Source organism: Nuphar pumila, chromosome 1, assembly GCF_984573655.1.
Source record: "Nuphar pumila chromosome 1, dmNupPumi1.hap1.1, whole genome shotgun sequence".
In the NCBI taxonomy this organism is placed as follows: domain Eukaryota; kingdom Viridiplantae; phylum Streptophyta; class Magnoliopsida; order Nymphaeales; family Nymphaeaceae; genus Nuphar; species Nuphar pumila.
In genome coordinates this window covers 1,353,033-1,374,059 of record NC_143249.1, presented here as the reverse complement: position 1 = coordinate 1,374,059, position 21,027 = coordinate 1,353,033, and the positions used below count along the sequence as shown (strand labels likewise).

Sequence of the window (21,027 nt, the reverse complement as noted above, 5' to 3'; positions counted from 1 at the left end):
TGCTTGTTTCTTGGCAACAGATCGTTCTTCCGAGGCAGCGAGATGGCTTGGAGATTCCAACTCTGAGAAAGAGGAGCATCGTTTTAGTCTTGAAGTGGGCCTGGGTAGCTTCTATATCTCAATTTTCTTGGGCTACGTTTGTTAGGCAAAAATATGGTAGTCTACCTGACTCCCTTCTTTCGACACCTAGTTTAGTGTGTCATTCATCCCTCTGGCTGGAGTGGCGGAAGACACTTCGGTCCTTCAGTGGCAGGGATCTTAGGCATGTCCATGGTCGCCCGTGGCTTCACTGGGCCATGGCGAGCGGAGATAGATTCTTCATTAAGCAAGTTTATCATTCCTTGTTGCCATTCGAGATGGATTGGTTTCCCACTGATTGTATATGGGGTAAAGGGCCCGCTCCAAGGGCAAAAGCTTTGGCGTGGCTAGTGGCTTTGGATCATGTTCAAACCCATATTAATGTCAGGAAATGAAGGATTCAATTTTTCAGCATGTGTGTTCTTTGCGAGAAGGCAGTAGAGGACATGACTCACTTATTTTGGCTCTGCCTGGTCATTCTAGACTTAGTTTTTCAAATTTGGGGTGCACCGTCTGTTTAAACTCGTCTGAGTTTCGTTATTCGGGACCTCTTGCTTGGTCTCATGATTTTACGACATAAAAAAATGAAAATTATTGTGGTAGGTATGGTTATTTTCAGCATGGTGAGTGATCTGGACTGAAAGAAACAATATCTTCTTCAGGAGCATCAAATTCGATTTTGGAAGGCTTCATCAACGGTCATGTCTGATGTGTATCTGGCTCTTCAATTACACGGGGGTTTGATCTCTGTGCACAGTTACCATCTAGATCGTGGTTGTCTTACTCCTATGTTTCTCTTTGATCCAATACTCTGTTGGATGTATTTTGGTAATGTTAGAATGGTGAATGCTCTCTCTCTCCATGTAGATAGGCTTTCCTAATATCTCTCTCACTTTGTAATTTTCAATATGTTTCAGAGTTTTATTTTGGTAAATTTTTTTAGGATTTTCTCTCTCTCGCGTGCGTGACGGTGTCACTGTTACAAATGTCTTGAAAATTTGAAAATGACACTGAAACCCAACAAACGTCTATATAAAATTTAAAAAGTTTCTTAAGCAAAATATTTTGGTACACCAATGCCCTTCTTCCGTCTTTAAGTAGTACGTAGTAAGAAAAGAAGTTTTTGTATGGTTTAGGATAATTATTTTTATACTGCTTTTCAATTGGTATGTGTTTATAGTAGAGTTTGTTAATATATGATCATGTTAAAGGATAATATTTAACCTGATTAAAAACTGGTTCTGCTTATAACCCATCTAGGTCCACAATTTTAGCCATACCAAGACCTGACGAAGAATCAAAATCAAATTGGATCAAATACGGGCCTAATTTTTTAGAACCCGATGAAAAAGCAAGCCTGTTTATAATTGATCATTTGTACCTGACCCAACTTACATCTGAACCCAGTAACCCATGCAGATGTACAATTTCAGTCTAGGCCCAAAACCCAAGCTGAATTAAATTAGGTCAGGTTTGGGTCTAACCTTTAGACTCATTTCAAAGGCAAGTCTGATAAAACATATACATAACTACTGTTGGAATAAAAATGGGTCGTATGTGAGTTGGATCATCCATAACCCGTATCACTAGATCTGAATTTTGAGAAATGGGTCTGGTTACCGATTTGAATCTGACTGGAATCTCACAGCAGGGTCTGATCATGTCCAGTTATTATACGAGTCCCTTGTGAGACTGGGTCAATTGAGAATGGCAAAAACTATTAGTATCATGTGAAAAAAGTAAAACAGACTCACAAAGAGAAAAGGCTTCTGGCCGCCCAAAAAGTTGCCAACTGAATTTCTTGAGACATACACGTACGTACTTAAGGAACAAGGAACCATCAGGTCGCTCTCCCACACCACACGTGTTGAGACTTTTCATGTCATGAAATCCACCACTGGTAATATTTTGAACGTAGTAGCTTCACTGGCTCTTCTCTTTCTCGGTCACTAATTATGGCAGCTATTCTCTCGGCCAAACCCTGGTTAATCAGCAAAAACATCAGATTATATTTTTTATTTACACGGAGAGACCACCCCCAAGATCTGGCTCTGCTTATCCTACTTACCATCGATCACTGTCCTGTCCTGGCAGCATAAAACTTTCTGAGCTAATCGCCTACAGGGGCTGCACACTTGTCTCCAATTCAACAATTTTGCAGACCAAACCACGTATGTTATTATAATCATTGCCCGAAAGGGAATGAGTTATAGATCTTGTGATTCTTAACTTGACATGACATGGACTATGGATCTTGACTTGTGATCCAAAATGGCAAAGATTATGGATCTTGTGATGGCATGACAGGAAATGGCATGGGCTATTTGAGTTTGACACATGGCGCAAAAGGGCATGACTTTAAAAATCCAACCAAAACTGAGATACAAGCTCCGTTTGGGCCTAGGGATGCAAATGGGTCAGGTCCAGCATCGAGGGTTTGCAAATTTTGGCTGTTCCGGATCTGAATCCTTATGTATTTAACTGCTCCAGATTCGAACCGTTTGCATCCCCAGCTCAGCCCGGGGTCAAAAAAGCTGTCCCATGACTGTCGCTCATCACTAGTTGAGGCTGCCCACCAAAGTCAGGCCATGAATTTGTATCCTCATAAAAAAGGTAAATTTAGTATGCGTGTTCAGGCGGTATCCTGGCTAGGTTTTCTAACCGCTAGCAGTCGTCTTTTGCTCAGCAAGTTTAAGAGATTCCAAGTTCAACGGACTGTGGGGAGTGGGGAACTTACTAATTTCTGTATGGAACCTTGGGCAACCTCATTCAACTAATTGAAGCCCATCATTTTATCGCTGATTTGAGAAAGTTGCGGCATGTTAAAAGTAATGATACGATCGAGCCATCCTCATCTAATTATTGTATTGTTGCTAACGAATCCCTGCAACAACAACAACAACAACAAATTCAGCAGAATATAATGGTGATTGATTTAGTGCAAGACAACAGTTAAAAAATATGAATTATGGTAGATGTTATCTTGTTCTTGTTCTTTTTCTTCTAAGGCGGCTTGAGAGGTAATTAGGGACAAAGAGGAACGCTTTTAAAATTATAAAATGATCTGGTTTAACAGTAGATGTTCCAAGAATTGCTCTTACTCTCAGGTTGGCAGTGGGCAACCGATTACTTACAGATGAACGATGATGCATATTTGGTTCCTGTATGGTTAGCCAATGTGTTCTTTGTAAGAAAGCTACAGAATCTGTTGATCGCCTATTTATCACTTGATAATTTGGTAGCGGGTTGTTAGACTCTTTGGAAGATGGATGATACCTTCCGATTCAGTTCTTTCGTCTTTAATATGGTGAGGAAGGAATAGTTTTTAAAATAAAACTATTCCTAACGACCACTGCTTGCCAATCCAAAAAAAAAATTGTATGGACCTAGACTGGTGTGAATCAAGTCTTCTGTCCACCAGCCTCGTTCCAAAACTAACCTACACGGGTACTTTGAAAAAAGTTAGGACTAGACCAGCTAGTAAAGATAAACAAGCCACTGTTATTTGTCTCCCCTAATTCGTCTCTGCACTTAACAGGGTTGGTGAATCACCTACAACGATCACACATTGTGACCTTTGCTAACTAAATTTACTTACAAGACCATAACTAGCCAATTTGTTGAAGAAATGCTCGGCTTGAGTGTTTTTTTGCGACGAGACTTCTCTCCATGTGCTACCAACTTCTGAGTTAGGTACTTCATATTAAAATATCAGCATTTTATGTTTTGCATGATTACCACTATCAACAGCAACAACGTCACGATGCTGCCTTAGCTCGCCCAGTGGTTAGAGCGGTACTTGGTGAGACATTGGCTTGCCTGATGGGTGTTCTTCTTCTTGGCCAGTACCTGAGGTTTTTTATTTACGATTTGGAGCTCATTAAGCAACTCCGGCCTATTCCTAGGCAGCTTCCTTGTCATTAAAAAAACAAAACAAAGCTATATAGGGATTTATATTTAAGTTTTTGGAGCTCATTAAGCAACCCCGGCCTATTCCTAGCAGGCAGGTTTCTTGTCATTAAAAAAAAAACAAAGCTATGTAGGGATGCAATGGGTCGGACCTAATATCAAGCTTTTGCAATTTGATTGTTCCGGATCTGATTCCAATCTGAATCTCCATGTATTTAGCTCTGCCCAATCCAAACCTTTTGCATCCCTAAATTAGTACTTAATACGGCTAGTGTCAATTTGGACATGAATAGAGGTGCAAGGGGGCAAAAGTTGCGACACCATTGAAAAATTGCTTTCGAGAAAAGATCTCTTTGTCACTTTAGGGCACGTTTGGAAGTGAGAAACCTACTCATATGAAAGAGAAAATTTGTACTACGAGAAGTTTTGATATGATAATTTTTCTAAAATAAGAAATTTTTACTTGTTTGTGTGCATTAAGAAGAGGAAGAGCAAGAGGAGGAAGAGGGGAGTTGCTGAGAAGAGAAGAGGGAGTTGAGGAGAGGGCTAGGAGGAACGAGAAGAGACTTGATGTTGTGGAAGAGGGCGGACTACTGATCGGATAGTGGATAGCAAGCATTTTTCGGTGGCTTTCCTGTGTATCCTCTCGGCCAAGCTCCTAGTTCGATCGAAAATTGACCTCAAAGATGATCATTGTCAAGGTTAGGGAAGATGGATAATCAAAGTGAGGGCAGTGATCAAACAGCAAAATGTGAGCTTTTTTGGAGAAATTTTAGATGCGCCTTTGATTAGGCAAAATTCCAAAGAAGGGCAAGGATCATGTTTTCTATTGAGCAATAGGTATGGATTGTGATGGTCGACAGGCCTGGTTGGTCTCGAAGGGCTACATCAGCAGTCCCTCGAAGAAAAAGTTTATTTCATTTGAAAGGTTTGAAAAAACTTAAAGAATTTTTCATATCATATCACTTTTCCTACACCTTTCTCCAAAGAAAGCAGGGGTTAGGCAGTGTCACGGGCTTAAAAGCGAAGGCCCCCACGACGTAGCTTCGGGTAATCACAAACACCAAAGGCAGGCCTTTTAAGCACACAAACAACTCACAGCACACGCGCATGAGCAGAAGCAAGAGTACGCGTATGCACAAACACACAAAGAGCAAAGAGGCAAGGATGCAAAAAGCTTCTTTATAGATACTTGAAATTAGCAAAATACATCAAGAGGAGAAGAGAGGGTCCGAATACACGGGGTGCTTAAGCCGTAAAGCCTTGTGGGGCGCTCGAGAGTGCCAAAGAGGTATATACATCAAAGCAAAAAGGTGAAAAGCATGGCGGCTTGGAACACGCTCCCCCGCCTAAGTTGGCGTCGTCCTCGACGCCAATTGTTCATGGTAGTCTTCTACAAGTTGTCGATGCTGAAACATGTTGTTGGCCTTCTCCCAAGTGGCATCACATTCTGGCAATCTCTTCCATTGCACTAAGTACTTTTTGACTTTCCCTAGATAGTTGTTGGAATGGTTGAGGATGACTTCTGGTTCTCTGCTTGGTACACTGACCGTAGAGGAGCCCGTTGTGGGATCAAAGCACGTTGAGGCATGCTCCATTGAGGATCTCCTTCATCTTCGTGGAACGACTTCATGTTACATATATGGAATACTTGATGCACTTGAAAGTTTGCTGGTAAGTTCAGCTGGTACGCTAAGTTTCTCACACGTTTGATAATGGTGAAGGGACCATCATACTTGCGGATAAGGCCTCGGTGGTGGCCCCGAAAGATAGTTGTGCATTCGAAAAAGAGCTTGGCCAACACTTTGTCTCCAATGTAAAATTTTGTTGGATGACGCTTCTCATCTGCTCATTTTTTCATGCACTTGGTCGCCTTATTTAGTTATGCTTTCGCCAACTCAGTCTGATCTTGCCAATTCCTCATGAATTGGTATGCATAAGGTGTTTTGCCACGTCCTCACGCGGCAAGGGAGTGCGGAGTCTGCGGTTGTTGTCTGATTGCGACTTCAAATGGACTATGGCCGAAGGACTCGCTCTTTTGGAGGTTGTAGCAAAGTTGAACCACGTCAAGTAAATCAACTCAATCCCTTTGGTTGGCACTAAAAAAGTGCCACAGGTATTCCTCTAGCATACTGTTTATTCTCTCTGTTTGTCCATCGATTTGGGGGTGAAAACTTGTGCTGAAATGCAAGTTTGTCTCCTTTATACTTAACACTTCTCGCCAAAACTTGTCAGTGAAGCGTGCATCATGATCGCTGCCGATGCTCTTAGGAATTCTCCAATACTTGATTATGTTCCGCACAAACAACTTTGCAGTATCTGTAGCTGAGCAGGTGGCAGGGGCAGGCACAAAGACAACATACTTTAAGAACCTATCCACAACCACGTAAATCGAACTATAGCCTTGTGCTTTTGGCAAGCTCACAATGAAATCCATGGTTATGCACTCCCATAGACGGCTTGGCACAAGTAAAAGCTCCAGTAGTCCACTGGGTCTCTGATTGATGGGCTTGTCTTGTTGGCAAATCAGGCAAGTCTGCACATAAGCATCTACATCATCGCACATTTGTGGCCAGTAGAACGCATATTCTAACAATCCCAAGGTCCTCCATTGCTCTGGGTGACCGACCGAGGTAGTATTGTGGAACTCGTGCATCAAGCGCCTCCACAAAGTATCCTGCCGCAGAATATGTAGATGGTCACCCGCGGTGCGGAGCAAATCGTCCTCTAGCCAAAATCTATGTGTCTTCCCTTCCTTCACCAATGTGATCAATTGTTGAGCCATCGAGTCACTTTTTGAAGCTTCTTGCACCTGTTTGAGAAGATAGTTTGTTGGTTGGCTCACACTGTCATCCCAAGTGAGAAAAGCTACGAGTTCTGCCTTCCGACTCAATGCGTCGGCCACAACATTGGTCTTGTCTAGCTTGTATTCGAAGACCATATTGAATTCTGCTAAGAAATCCTGCCAACGCGCTTGCCTTGGACTCAGCTTCTTTTGAGTCTGAAAGTAGCTTGTCGCAATGTTTTCAGTGCGTACAAGGAACTGCGACCCCAAAAGGTAATGTCTCCATGTGCGAAAATAGTGCATGATCGTCAATATCTCGCGCTCGTGCATAGTGTATCGACGCTCAGTGTCGTTCAACTTCTTGCTTTCAAATGCGATAGGATGTCCTTCTTGGAGCAACACCCCTCCAATAGCAAAGTCAGATGCATCGGTTTGCACTTCAAATGGTTGCCGACAGTCAGGCAACTTCAGCATTGGATCCTCTGTCAAGGCATGCTTCAACCCATCAAAAGTCTTCTAGCAGGCATCAAACCATAGCCATGGTATGTCTTTCTTCAACAAATCTGTGAGCGCAGTAGCAATCTGCGAGTATTCCTTGATGAAGCATCGATAATATTTGCAAGCCTCAAGAAGGATAGTAACTCTGGAACCTTAGAGGGCGGCTCTCATGCTTGAATAACTTCAATCTTCCTGTGGTCCATTTTAAGAGTGCCTCCTCCCATAATATGCCTAAGAAAATGGACTTTCTTCTGACCGAATAGACATTTTTCTCACTTGACATATAACTCATAGTCCTTCAGAGTCTGAAACACAATCTGAAGGTGCTGAACATGTTGCTCCATCGAGTCATTGTACATCACTATGTCATCTAGGTACATGACGACAAACTTGTCAAGGTGCGGGTAGAAGATCTTATTCATTAAGCCAAAGGGCATGACAAGGAATTCGAATGTCCCATGTCACATTACAGAGGTAGTTTTTGACTCATCCCCTTCTGCAACTCTGACTTGCCAGTAGCCAGATCTCAAATCCAACTTAGAGAAGACCTTCGCCTTTCCAAGCTGATCAAACAAGTCTGCGATCAAAGGAAGCAGGTACTTGTTCTTCACCGTCATTTCGTTCAGTGCCCTATAGTCGACGCACAACCGCTTTGACCCATCGTGCTTCGCTTGAAACAACATGGGCGCTCCAAAGGGAGCTTTGGATGGTTGGATGATCCTTGCTTCGAGCATATCATCCAGTTGTTTGTGTAATTCCTGCAACTCAGAAATTGCCATGCGATAAAGAGCCATTGCGGGTGGTTGTGCACCCGGTACTAATTCAATTTAATGGTCTCATGCCTCAAAGGTAGCTTCTTTGGCATCTCGACGGGCATAACATCGTCAAACTTCTTCAATATTGGGGCTAAGGCCTCTGGGACATTTGAGGCTTCTTATGCCTTGTCCGTAGCGTGTATTGTGACAAGAAAAGTCTTGTCACCGCCTTTCATGTCTCTCTTCAATTGGAGCACAGACACTAAGCACTCACAGGGCTTTTCTAATATCGTAGTAACCATGCAGAGTTGATCCTCACTCTCATAGCTGGCAACGTTGAGGTGGGGCATCGACACTGCCTTGTTGTTTCTCAAGAATTTCATCCCGAGGATGACTTTGAAATCATCCATAGGTGCGACTGATAATGTGATCCTTCCCGACCAGTTGTGGATTCGCACTGGGGCATCATGGACAACACTATAGATGGCTTTGGCCTTTGAATTAACTGCTTTCATGTAGCTCTCTTTCTGTTCTACTGTAATCCCAATCGTTCTGCTTCTTCACATGAAATGAAATTATGTGTGGCCCCTGTGTCTATCAATGCCTTGGTGAGTCTTCCGTTGAGCAGAAGCTCCAAATACATCAGTTCTTTACATATGCTCGGTTCTGCAGCAGCTGCCATTTTCACCGCATTCATCATTTGCATTGCATAAACTGTTGGCACCTCTGCAGGTTGATCCTCTTTTTCACCCTGAACGGCATTCGCAGCTCAGGCTCCATTCTCTTGACCATGATTTTTGTTGGGACATGTATCCTACCAATGATCTTTTTGACAGATACGGTAATCATGACGATGATAATTGTCGCCCTGAAAGTTATTCCAATTTTGATTGTTGTTTTGGCCATCCTGTCAACCATGATTCTGTTGGTTCCTCCAACCAACATTTTGTCCTTGATCATTCCTTCAATTGTATTTTTGATTGTTGCGATCATTTTTCTGTTGTTTGTCTTGAAATGCAGGGTTATTCTTGTCAAGCTTGGCAAGTTTTTCTGCAACCACAAGCACCTCAGCTAGCGTTGCAGGGTCATGCCGAATGAGTTCTTGGTTTGCCCATCCTTGCAACTCGCACGTTGTCAAAATAGAACAACCGATCATGATTATCTATTCTCTCAACTTTCAACATTATCAAAGAGAATGCCTTGACATAGTCATGCATTGACCTTGTCTGTTTCAATGCCAGCAATCTTTTATGGGTCATTTTCTCTTGATTTTTAGGTAGAAAGTAGTCTCACAATTCTTTTTGGAGGTCCTCCCACGAGACTATAACAACCAAACTCCGTCGAACATCACCCAGGCGACGTCTCCACCAAAGAGTCGTTTCATCCACAAAGTACACTGCTGTGGTCCGCAACCTATCTGCGTCGTCCTTTATTCTCGCAGCTTCTAAAAACTGATTCATCTCGTAGATACAATTCTCGAGATCCTTTGAGTCGTGCGTGCCTTTATACTTTGCAGGCTCGGATAGCCTGTAACATGGTCTCTCTACGTATATCGCAACGCTGCCAGCTGAGGCAGTCCTCAGTTGTTGCTCCAACTGTTCATTTTTTCGTCGAACAACATTCAATTCAGCAGCCATGATGTTGAACCGACTCAACAAATTGTCAAATCTGGTGGCAAAGTCCTCCACCGAGTAGTTAAGTTTAGTGACAAGACTTTCTATCGAGTCTTTCACTCCATCTACTGCTATTTTGATCTCAGCATTGAAATCCTTAAAAGTCTTACAAGTCGCATTAACCAAGTTCTCAATGTTTGTCACTGTCTCAATCAGCTCCGCAACATCGCGCGAGATGACTGACACTCGATCATCGGCCATGAAATCTTCTTCAGCAGAAACCATACTGCCTGAAGGAGTCATGACATTCTTTTTTGGTGTCATTGTCACTTTCAATATCGACAAGGCTTTGGTACCAACTTGTCACGAGCTTAAAAGCGAAGGCCCCCGTGATGTAGCTTCAGGCAATCACAAACACCAAAGGCAAGCCTTTTAAGCGCACAAGCAACGCACATATAGTACATGTGCACAAGCGAAAGTAAGAGTACATGTATGCACAAACACAAAAAGAGCAGAGAGGCAAGGATGCAAAAAACTTCTTTATAGATACTTGAAAGCAAAGTACATCAAGAGACAAAAAAAAAGAGTATGAATACACAAGTGCTTAAGGTAAAAAGCATGACAGGTCCAAAATAGGCAGACCCTATCTGTCATACAACCATATACCATTGGGAATGGAAGTTGCAACGTCCCAACACAAGGTGCACTAACTGCTCCTGCCAGAAAGTGCCCTCAATGTTAAATGTTTTGGTTTGCTTATTTTGAATGTCAGGGCTGGTTAGCAAACAGTCCTGCAACTTTTATACAATCTGAAAAATCCAAATCTTTTGGTTCAAAATTTCAATGGCCTTGCTTATTTTACATTTAAAAGGAGTCTTGCATGTTGGCAGTAGAAAGAAAAAAACAGTCAATCAATTGGGCAAACCTGCACCTGCAAAGTTACGATCAAATTGAGAGAGAAGGTACCAACGAAGCATTAAAAAAGATTTGCTTAGCCCGATTATCAAAAAGACAGATTTAATGAAACCATATGGGGGCGAGCTTAGCATGTGTTTGAACTTTGAAGTAGCACTTTTGCTTCAACTCTTTTCATGGTGTTGCAAAAGAATTTTTTGGTGGCACAGAAAGAATCTCACACAATAATGTCTCCTTTAGGCTTCAAAAAGAAGTTTGAGTCCTCCCTTTGCAGGTAATAATTATTCTTTCTAGCTAATGATGGTACTCACTCAACACGAGCCAGGTTAATGATGATCAATCCCACCAACAACTTGCACGTGAAGTAGAATGAGACGAAACATTGATGTGGCAAAATATCGCTAAACTATCCAAAACTGGAAATTATAGGTCGTTCGATCAAATTGCTTCTCTAATTGAAAAATGAGGAAGAGGATCATTAACCTCTTTTATTTTTATAGCTAGGTCAAGGGAAAAGAAGGTGGATGTGATTAGTATACAGGATACACGCTCGGTAACACAGACCGTTCCCCTATATCTGGACTGGAGTCTTCCAGGGGTCAGCACCATTTCTTTAGTAGAAGAGGAACGTTGGTTCGGACCAAAACTGGACAGTAGTCGGTACTGGTTTAGGGTAGCCGTAATATGTTAGGTTCAATCAAAATAGGACAGCACCTAGCCAGGGCCTGCAACAACCTGCACCTCGAGCTAACCAAGACCTGACATGAGTCAGGGCCCAATTGCCCAAGCAGACCGTGAAGCAAGGCAGGTTTCGCTTTCAACCAAACTCACTCTCAGCCCACAACACAACAAAAGCAACCAACCAAAAAATTCCAATACAAAAAAAAAAAAAACGAACATTACAAGCCTTACATGACACCAGATAGGCAGTGGCATAAATAATAAGGTGTTAAACCGCGTCAAATGAATCTTATAATAAAAATTAAAACATTTTTAAATCTACTTCATATAATACATTAAGGCGTCTCGCTGTTAGTTTTACGGACCTAAATTATTGAGGGTTATGGTTAGCAACTCATTTTGTAACGTAAACCCCAAACTCAGACAATGAGTTTAACGACAACATCGAGATTAGAGAACCATTTGGTGATTATGAAGCAGATTGATTGATTGATTTGATTAATAACCCATTAGTTTTATCATAGTAAGACCCTAAACCACCCACAGGAACAAAAAGAAAGGAACACAGAAAAGAGAGGGGAAAAAAAAAAAGAGCAAAATGGGTCCGGCCAGTGAGAAGCAACAAAGAGGACCGCCCAAGCCCAGACCCCACTGGGTCAAGTCAACAGCACCTCCAAGCTGACGTGGCGACAAGCTCCAAGCGTTGCCAGCACAGCAGCAGCGACGAGTGGAGCTTCTCCACGTGGAAGCCCCTGGCCTGGGTGCGCTTGACCAGGCAGTCGGCCTGCGTCTCGGTGAAGTTGCTGAAGGGAACGGTCGCGAACCCGGCGCGGCCGAAGAGGGTCCGCCAAGGCAGCTGCCTGTCCGGCCAGGAGGATGCGCGGCACCAAGCGGCCACGGCGCTGCTGATCCTCGGCTGCAGCAGGAACCGCTCCATCCGGCGGACAGACTCGGCATCGAGCCCCGTCGCATCCAGCGAGTCCATCAGCGCGGCGTAGGACTGGAGCCCCGCCGCCAACTGACGGCGGAAGGAGGCTTCACGGCCGCGCTCGCACTCCGCATCGACGAACACGGCGATCCGCGGGCCCAGGCGCCTCAGGAACCGGAGGAACCCCGCGATCGAGTCGGGGCGGGACAGCTCGCGCTGGACTGCCGGCGAGAAGTTCACGGCGACGACCTCGCCGTCGCGGAGAGCGAGGGCGTCGAGGCAGAGCGACTCAAACCGGCTGAACGTGACGGCGTCGAACCGGAACTGGACGTTGAGGCCCTGGGCGAAGTGGGAAAGGTTGTCTCGGGTGAGGTGGACCTCCATGGACTCGAAGGGCACGACGGCCGTGAGGCGAAAGGAAGGAGGGGAGGGCCTGCTGGGCTTGAGGGCGAGCTCCTGCATGAAGGAGGACCACTGGCCGCCGAGCCCAACGTCGAAATCCACGATGTGGATCGAGTCGGAGCCGTCGAGGGCCTCCAGGAGGGCCTGGTTCGCCGTGAAGTTGGCGAATTGGGAGAGCGGGGAGACCTCGGAGAAGGATTTGTAGGCGCCGATCTTGTGGACGAGGTCGATGGGAGAGAGGAAGGAGAAATGGTGGTGGTCGCCGCCGGAGAGGGAGAGGAAGAGGGCTTCCTTGAAGTAGAAGGCAGCACGGTGGAGGGGACTCCCCATTGGGGAAAGGATCTGATTGAGCCGCGCCAATATCTCCTGCGCGAGAGTGAAGTTTCCGGCCTCGACAAAACTGGCGGCTTCGACGAGCTGCTCGATGGCGCCGAGCTGCAGGCCGTCCGAGCCCGGCTTCGGCCGGAAGAATTGGGCCGGGGGTTCAGCCTGGAATTGCATCTGCTTCAGGTAGAGATCGTCGAGGGGGTTGATGCCGGTGGGGGTGGGGACGGAATCATAAATAGTGGGGAAGACGCATGGGTAAGGGGGGTTGGCGTCGGACGGAAGGAAGGAATTAGGAGGGGGAGTGCTGAAGGGCATGTGGGAGCAGATGGCGGTGTCCTCCTGAGCGGGGAGTTGCGGGAATAGGAGAGGAGGGGTAGAATCGTCATTCTCCCCGAACATCCACCGGATGAGAGACGAGTCCTGAGGAGGAGAGGAGGCGGCCATCAGCATGGAGTCCAAGTCCTCCATGGGTGGAGGTGTCCCGGACGACAGGTCGTGGAAATCCAGCGGGAAGCCGGCGGCGGTGGGTGGGGGTGGCTCCCTCGCCCATGTCAGCTGCGTTTTGTCGGACAGGAGGTTTGAAACCGCCGCCACCGCCGCAAGGCCTTCAGAGTCTCCGCTAACGCTGCCGGAGGTGGTGAATGACGGAGACAAAACGGTGGTGGTGGAGGGGCTGGGGGTCCGGTGGAGGTCTAGGACAGAGGTGGGCTCGGTGAGGTCAGTGATGTCGAAACAAGGTGGGAGCTTTAGGTGGGTTGGTTGGTGAAACGAAGATGGATGGTAGTGGTGGTGATGAATGGTGGTGCTGGTGGTGGTTGGCCAAGATTTCATGGAGGGTGGAATGAAGAGGGGGGAGGGTTTTTTTGTCGTAACAGGTTGGATTTTAAAGAGCGGAAATTTGGAAACCCATTTGCAAGAGAGAGAGAGATGAGAGCGCTGCTTTCTTTTTTTTTGTCATCATGATGATCATCATGATATCATGATGGCCATCATGACCATAGCAAGGGAGGTCATCCGAAACAAGAGGCTGGCCTGGCCCCTCTGGCGCCTCTTTCCCGTGTGGATTTCTAGCTTGTACGAGAAGCCAGCTCTCGCTTTTTTCCATAGTGACTAGTGTTTCTTTTTATCGCGGGAATATCAATCTTTGGCTGCCCTGTTCTCCAAAAGCCTGATGTTTTTCTTAATAGCAGGGAAGGCCCACCACACGAGTTTGCCTACCTTCCCCTATGGACCATGGCGCCCCCTAGCCGGAATACAGAACTACTGCTACTACTACTACTACTCTGGTTAAGTTGGTATTCAGTAGGAGGATTACTGACCTGCCGCTTATTCTCCTGAATTTCATCTCGCTCCCCTCTTTTTAAAACAAAAAGAATTCATTTTGCGCCAATATTATAATGGCTGTGGAGTTGTTGTACAATGATGATGGTTCAAGTAATAATGGCAGTTCAAGATGATCATGGCATTGAGGGTGTTGATGTTGCTCTTGCTCACGTGGTCAGGATCATCACATCACATCACATGAACTTATCTTCAAATTCGCTGTCCAGAATAACTACGTTCTTATGGGTGGTCGGAATCAACATCATCATCTTCTTCATCCTTTGCAGCCATTTTCATCATCAATTATGTTCGTTTTTTTTTAGTCGAGCAACGCTGGTTTGTTGGGCAGAATGGCAATCAGGAAAGGTTGGAATAAATAAAGCGCCATGTTTTTGGCAAATAGAATTAACTGAGAGGTTTGATGCCGAAACTGAGGCACCTCCATTGCACGCGGAAGATATATCCTTCTCTCTTCGTATGTTTTTTGACGGCTGTAATGTATCTGACAGGCTCTTTGTTTTTCTTTCTTTTTTTGAAATTTCAAACAAGGGTTCCGTTAATTTAAAAGTATTTTTGCAGATGCATCCTTCCCCAGTCAAAGCAAAATGAGCAAAGATTTGCTGGAACCCACACGGCACATGATTGAGATGGCATGCATGCCCTTAGCCGTATTCTCATGTTACCAAAGCATCTCAAGGATAGGCCATGAGATCTCGACTCTTGAGGTCTAATGAAATAAGTTAGTGGTGATCTATGGCACAAGGACATGTGACGCTATTTTTTATTAATAAACATATAGTATATAACCATGTGGTAAGCTGGGTCCTGTGTCAAGCTGAAGGCCTAGGATCGAATAACTCTGCCTAACCTCAGCATGCGTTTAAAAAAAGAGACACGATGCAAGTTGGAGTATCCTGTAACATAGGTTGTGATTAGGGATGCACATTAAGGCTCAGATCGAGCTCATCCATTCTGCAAATGAGTCTAGCCGGTACATGGGCCTAAAGCTTGGGACGAGTTAACAGGGAGATTACTCACCGCGCCCCTTAAGAGTTAGGCTTGTTGGATTTGGAATCCACAAAAAAAAACTAAAAAGATCGATATTCATATTCATGTTAAATCGTTGAAAACAAAACATAAATCAATTCCTAATAGGAAAGTGTACCTGAATTTATTGGCGCTCCGATAGATCCTTGACGGGTATGATCTTCCAGAATCTACATACGCAGTTTTTTTTTTTTTTTCTAAACCTTATGAAATAGATTTATTTCTCTTTTCTTGATAAAGAGTCTAAAAAGAGGGTCACTATATATATATGGTTTGAGGACAATAACCTAATTGTAACCACTTAGGAGTATCTTTCCAATTCAGCTCATCATATAATAAAAAAAAGACAGCTAAGAGCATAAGAGGTCACTTCACATAAGAAGTCCATACCATATGAGATATCATATGGCCCAACCTAATCAAATAATATAAAAACTGGGCTTGAACCATAGACAGCCTATAAAATATGATTTGTCATATGTAAGCCCATACGATTTTTCCCAACAATCTCTCACTTGAGCCACATATCTAATCATATAATCACACATTATAACCTTATGAGCTAAAAAAATTATTATCTTATAAATTGATATATCTGTCAATCTGGTCTATTGATCATGTCAATATAGAACCAAAGCGATCTTCATCATAAATTAACGTAATTAGACTCATCAATAATCACGTATATTGATATAACCAAATGATATGGATCAAGTATGAATGTGAAGCATGAAAATTACATGTAATGTGATCCAAACATGCTTACTTTCAACTGGTCATTCCTTAAACTTTAGTGATATCACAGCATATGATTACAGAATAAAACTGAAACTTTAACTTTATTCTGAAGTGGTAAAAAGAACTTTATTATATCATAGAATGTCTAAATACAAACTCCAACTAAACTAGCACATTATAAAATGATAAAACACCCATTCAAGCAGTATTCTCGCGAAAGACCTTAGGTGGCAAACTTTTAGTAAATGGATCTGTAATCATGGAGTTTGTGTCAATATGTTCTAACGATATCTGATCATTCTGCGCTCTTTCTTTAACAACAAAAAACTTAATGTTAATATGCTTTGACTTCGATGAGCTCCTATTTTTATTGAAATATAGCACTACCGAATTATTGTCACAAAATAACTTTAGCGATCTCTCAATATTATCCAAAATCTATAACTCTATGACAAAATTATGTCACCATATTTCATGATTGGATGTCTCATAACAGGCCATGAATTCTGTTGTCATGGTGGAAGAAACAATAAGTGTCTGCTTGGCACTCCTCCATGAAATAGATCTCCCGACCAACAGAAAATCATAACCTGACGTGGATCTACGACTATCTTGGTATCCTACAAAGTTAGAATCAGAATACCCAATGATTATCAACTGATCTAACTTCTTATATGTGACCATGTAACATTTTGTACTCTACAAATATCGCATAACCCGTTTGACTGTTTTCTAATTATCTATACCTGGGCTACTAAAATATCAGACTAACATCTCAACAATGTATGTTAAATCTGAATGCGTACATACCTGAGCATACATAAGACTCCCTACAGCAAATGCATAGAGAATCTCTTTCATATCCTTAATTTCAGACTGGTGTTTGAGGCACTGAGCTAGACTAAACTTGCCTCTCTTAGCAAAATGAGTGTCAACCAGTTTGCAATTCTTCATGCTAAATCTATTCAAAATCCTTTAGATATAGATATTTTGCGATAATCCAAGAATACCTCGAGAACGGTTTCGATGTATTTGGATTCCTAATACAAAAAAGGCATCTCCAAGATCTTTTATTTCAAATTTCTTTGTCAGAAATCTTTTGGTTTCGTGTAGTATGCCTATATCATTTATGTCATCAACATATAAAATCAGGAAAATATATTTACACTTAGTAAACTTATGGTATATGCATTCATCTTAAAACCAAATGAGATGACAACTTGATGAAATTTATCATACCACTGACGAGAAGCTTGCTTAAGTCCATAAATAAAATTTTTTAATTTATAAACCATTTCCTTGGCATTGCCTGAAACAAAATATTCTTAGTTTACTATATATTGTCTCATCAATATCACCATTAAAGAATGTAGTTTTACCATCCATCTGATGCAACTCCAAATCATAATGAGCCACAAGTGCCATCATAATCCTAAAAGAGTCTTTTATAGAAACCGGAGAGAAAGCCTTTGTGTAGTCAATGCTCTCCCTTTGAGCAAATCATTTTGCAAAAAAATGGGCCTTATATCTTTTTACATTACCCTTTGAATGTCTTTTGGTTTTAAATATCCATTTACAACTAATGGGTTTCACACCTTCAGGTAATGGGACAAGATCCCACACGTCATGGTCCCTCATGAATTTAATCTCCTTATGCACTGCATCAATCCACTTTTGAGAGTTAGAACTTTGTGTGGCTTGATGGAAGTTGATTGGATCATCTTCCCTTAGGCCAGTATCAATCTCATATTCTTGTAGAAAGATAATATAATTATCTGAAATTGCCATTCTCCTCTCTCAAGTGGATTTTCTTAATGGCACTTGTTCTGAAGGTGTTTCTTGAAGTTGTTGAGTTTGTACTCCAGGAGTAAAAGTTTGATTTTGGATAAGGGGATCTAAAGCATTGCTTTGATCTGGATTTGTGGGAACAATGTAAAGAATAGAAATTTAATCATTATCAAGCACAACTATAGGAAGAGAAAGAGACTTCTTCAAAAGCAATGTCTTTTACTTTATCACTCCCCTCAAACTCAGCACTCTCAAAGAAATAAGCTTTTCTCATTTCAAAAAATGACTTATTCGCAGGGTCATAAAACTTATATCCCCTGGATCTTTCAGAATACCTAACAAAATAACAGCTAATTGTTCTAGAATCCAGTTTCTTTTCATGTGGCCTATAGGACCTAGCTTCAGTTGGACATCTCCAAATATGAAAATGTTTCATACTAGGTTTTTTGTATGTCCACAATTCATATGGGGTCTTGGTTACTGTTTTAGATGATACCATATTCAAAGCATAAGTTGTAGTCTTTAATGCCTCTCTCGAGAGAGACTCTGGTAACGTAGAATGAGAAATCATACTTCTTATCATATCCTTAAAGGTCATGTTTCATCTCTCAGCAACATCATTCATGCTAGAAGTGCATGGCATGGTATACTAGGGGACGATCCCACACTCCTCTAGGAATTTAGCAAAGAGCCCTAGACGTTGTTCACCTGATCCATCATATCTACCATAGTACTCACCTCCATAGTCAGATCTGACGGCCTTAATGCTTTCGCCAAGTTGATTTTCAATTTCAACATTAAAAGATTTGAACACATCCAGAGACTGAGAGTTTTTATAAATTAAATATAGGTACTCATAACAAGAATAGTCGTCTATGAACGTAATAAAATTTTATTGATCATTCAAAGAAGCCGTAAGGAATGACCCACAAATATCTCTATGACTTGGTTCTAAGACGTATATTCTCTTTTTGGTACCTAATTTTCCTATGTATGTTTGTTTCTCTTTTATGCATTCAACACAAACCTAAAAGTCGGTGAAATCAAGAATCTTACTTGACACAAGCCTCTCAATTTTTTGTTTAGAAATATGACCTCAGCTCTTATGCCATAATAAAGCAGAATTCTCGTTTATTAATTTTTTTTTGTACTACGAAAACTTAAATGCAAGGTTTCATTATATGAGTCATCAGTATTAAGCAAATAAAGGTTATCAATCGTAGATAAAGAACCAGTTGAAATAACATTTGAATTAAGAAACGATTTAAATTCATTATTTCTAAATAAATAAGAATAAGCACATTTGTCTAAAGTGAAAATAGAAACTAAATTTTGCCCACAAATGGTACAATAAATGTTTCTCCTAAATCTAAATAATTCACAGCCATTAAAAGTAACTTAAATGTTCATATTGCCTCAACTTGAACTGATTTGTCATCGCCCACATTAATGAATCTTTCAGCATCAATTGTTGATCAGCAACTTAGACAACCCTACATAGACACACTTATGTGAGTGGTCACACCACAATTCATTCATCCAGTGTGTTTAGGTACAAAAGTTAAATTAACTCCAGAATAAACCAAAGTAAGGAGTGTATCTTTCTTCTCACGCCAAGCATGATACTTGGTACAACCCTTCTTCATGTGACCCTCCCCTTTGTAAAAAGAAACAACTAGACTTTAAGTCCTGATATCTATTCTTTTTCTTTTGCGATTGAGGGTTCATCGCAGTTTCTTTAGTCCTTTTCTTTTTCTTAAACTCATCCTTAGAGGCTACTGTCAAATGAGCACTTTCTATCTTCTTTTGTTCCATCTTATCTTTTTCTTACACACAATATGACATGAGCTCATTAAGAGTTCATTTCTCCTTCTAGCAGTTATAACAGATTGTATTGTGCAGTAAGGGATATCAAAATTAAGTGCATGAGCAAGTCCTCATACAGCTCTAACTTTAGTGCATTTAGTTTCAAAGCAAGATGGGACATTTTCATAATGTACTCCCTAATTTTCACTTTTTTTTATACCTTATAGAGACGACTCAAAAGGAGAGTGTTTGTTTTAGCCTTTTCGTTTTTAGCAAAATATTTTTTTATTTCTTTAAGAAACTTTTTGGCATTTACCTCTTCTAACATAGTGCCCCTGAAAGATTTAAGAATTGCACATTTCACGATCATGAGACTCATGTGATTGGATCGATCGCACCGCTTGGAGTTCTTTTTATCCTCAGCGGAACCCGTATCCATAAGAGTAGGTGGTTGATCCTCTTGTAGTGCAAGATCCAAATTCATACATCTGAGAATAATCATAATGTTCTCTTTTCGGTTTTTAAAATTAGAACCGCTCAAAATAGTGATTAAATTAATGTTTGCAGATATCATAAAAGCAAATGTTTTAACTGAATCAAGAACAAAATAAAATCATAATTAACATCCACATTTTCACATGCATTAACATAAAATAACATATTCAAACAGTGGTGAACCTCATTACAAGACACTCAGCACAATATTGATATTTAGTCATTGGACAGAAATATCAACTTGTAAGTAGTACTCTCAAAATAATAATTAAATATGAACAATTAGTCCTATCAAACAATGAATCATTCTTTGGACCGACTTGTTATTCACATGGAAAATCGTACAATTATCCCATATTTATTATTAAAAAACAATGTACTTAGGTTCAGCCAAATAGTAATCTTTCTTTGGGTTGATCACTATTCGCATCAACCACAAACATATAAATATCATAATATTTCAAAATGAGCTAATCTACACAAAAGAGGTTACTTTGGCAACATATTGATTCAATCAATTCAATTTAGAATATCAAACTCATAATCAAAAGAATACCAACGTTCGGGCATGTTAATTAATGCACATGAATATAAAGAAACTGCAATATGCATGGAGCCTAAAAATAACTGAAAACTGCCCACCAAAATGACCCACAAAGCACGCCCAATAGCTTTAATAAGATCCTCATAAAAAAATTTTTATGGCTAGTGCACGGGTTCGGCCAATCGGACCGGGCCAGACCCAGCAACGAATCCAAAAATTGGTCTGACACGGCGTCAAATCCACAAACGGGTGCTGACTCGTGCAGTGGGTCGAGTCTACACTAGGCCTAACCCGCAGAGTACCCTATCTTACTCGTTTCAGCCACATAACTGAATGGGGTTGAACCGGGTCATCAGACTCTGTCACCTTCCAAATGCAACCTCAACCGGTCCGGC

The 21,027-nt window shown here is 41.9% G+C and overlaps 1 protein-coding gene across 1 annotated transcript; it reads right to left on the bottom strand.

Annotated features, from left to right (window-relative positions):
* Positions 1–11,727: 11,727 nt before the first annotated feature.
* Positions 11,728–13,742, bottom strand: LOC149847640 (scarecrow-like protein 15). The gene has a single exon (XM_090008964.1). The coding sequence runs from the start codon at positions 13,720–13,722 to the stop codon at positions 11,896–11,898; it is 1,827 nt and encodes a 608-aa protein (XP_089865090.1). The 5' UTR covers positions 13,723–13,742; the 3' UTR covers positions 11,728–11,895.
* Positions 13,743–21,027: the final 7,285 nt, after the last annotated feature.

Coding starts and splice junctions, on each gene's coding strand:
- LOC149847640 (XM_090008964.1), bottom strand. CDS start 13,722: ATGAAATCTTGGCCAACCACCACCAGCACCACCATTCATCACCACCAC.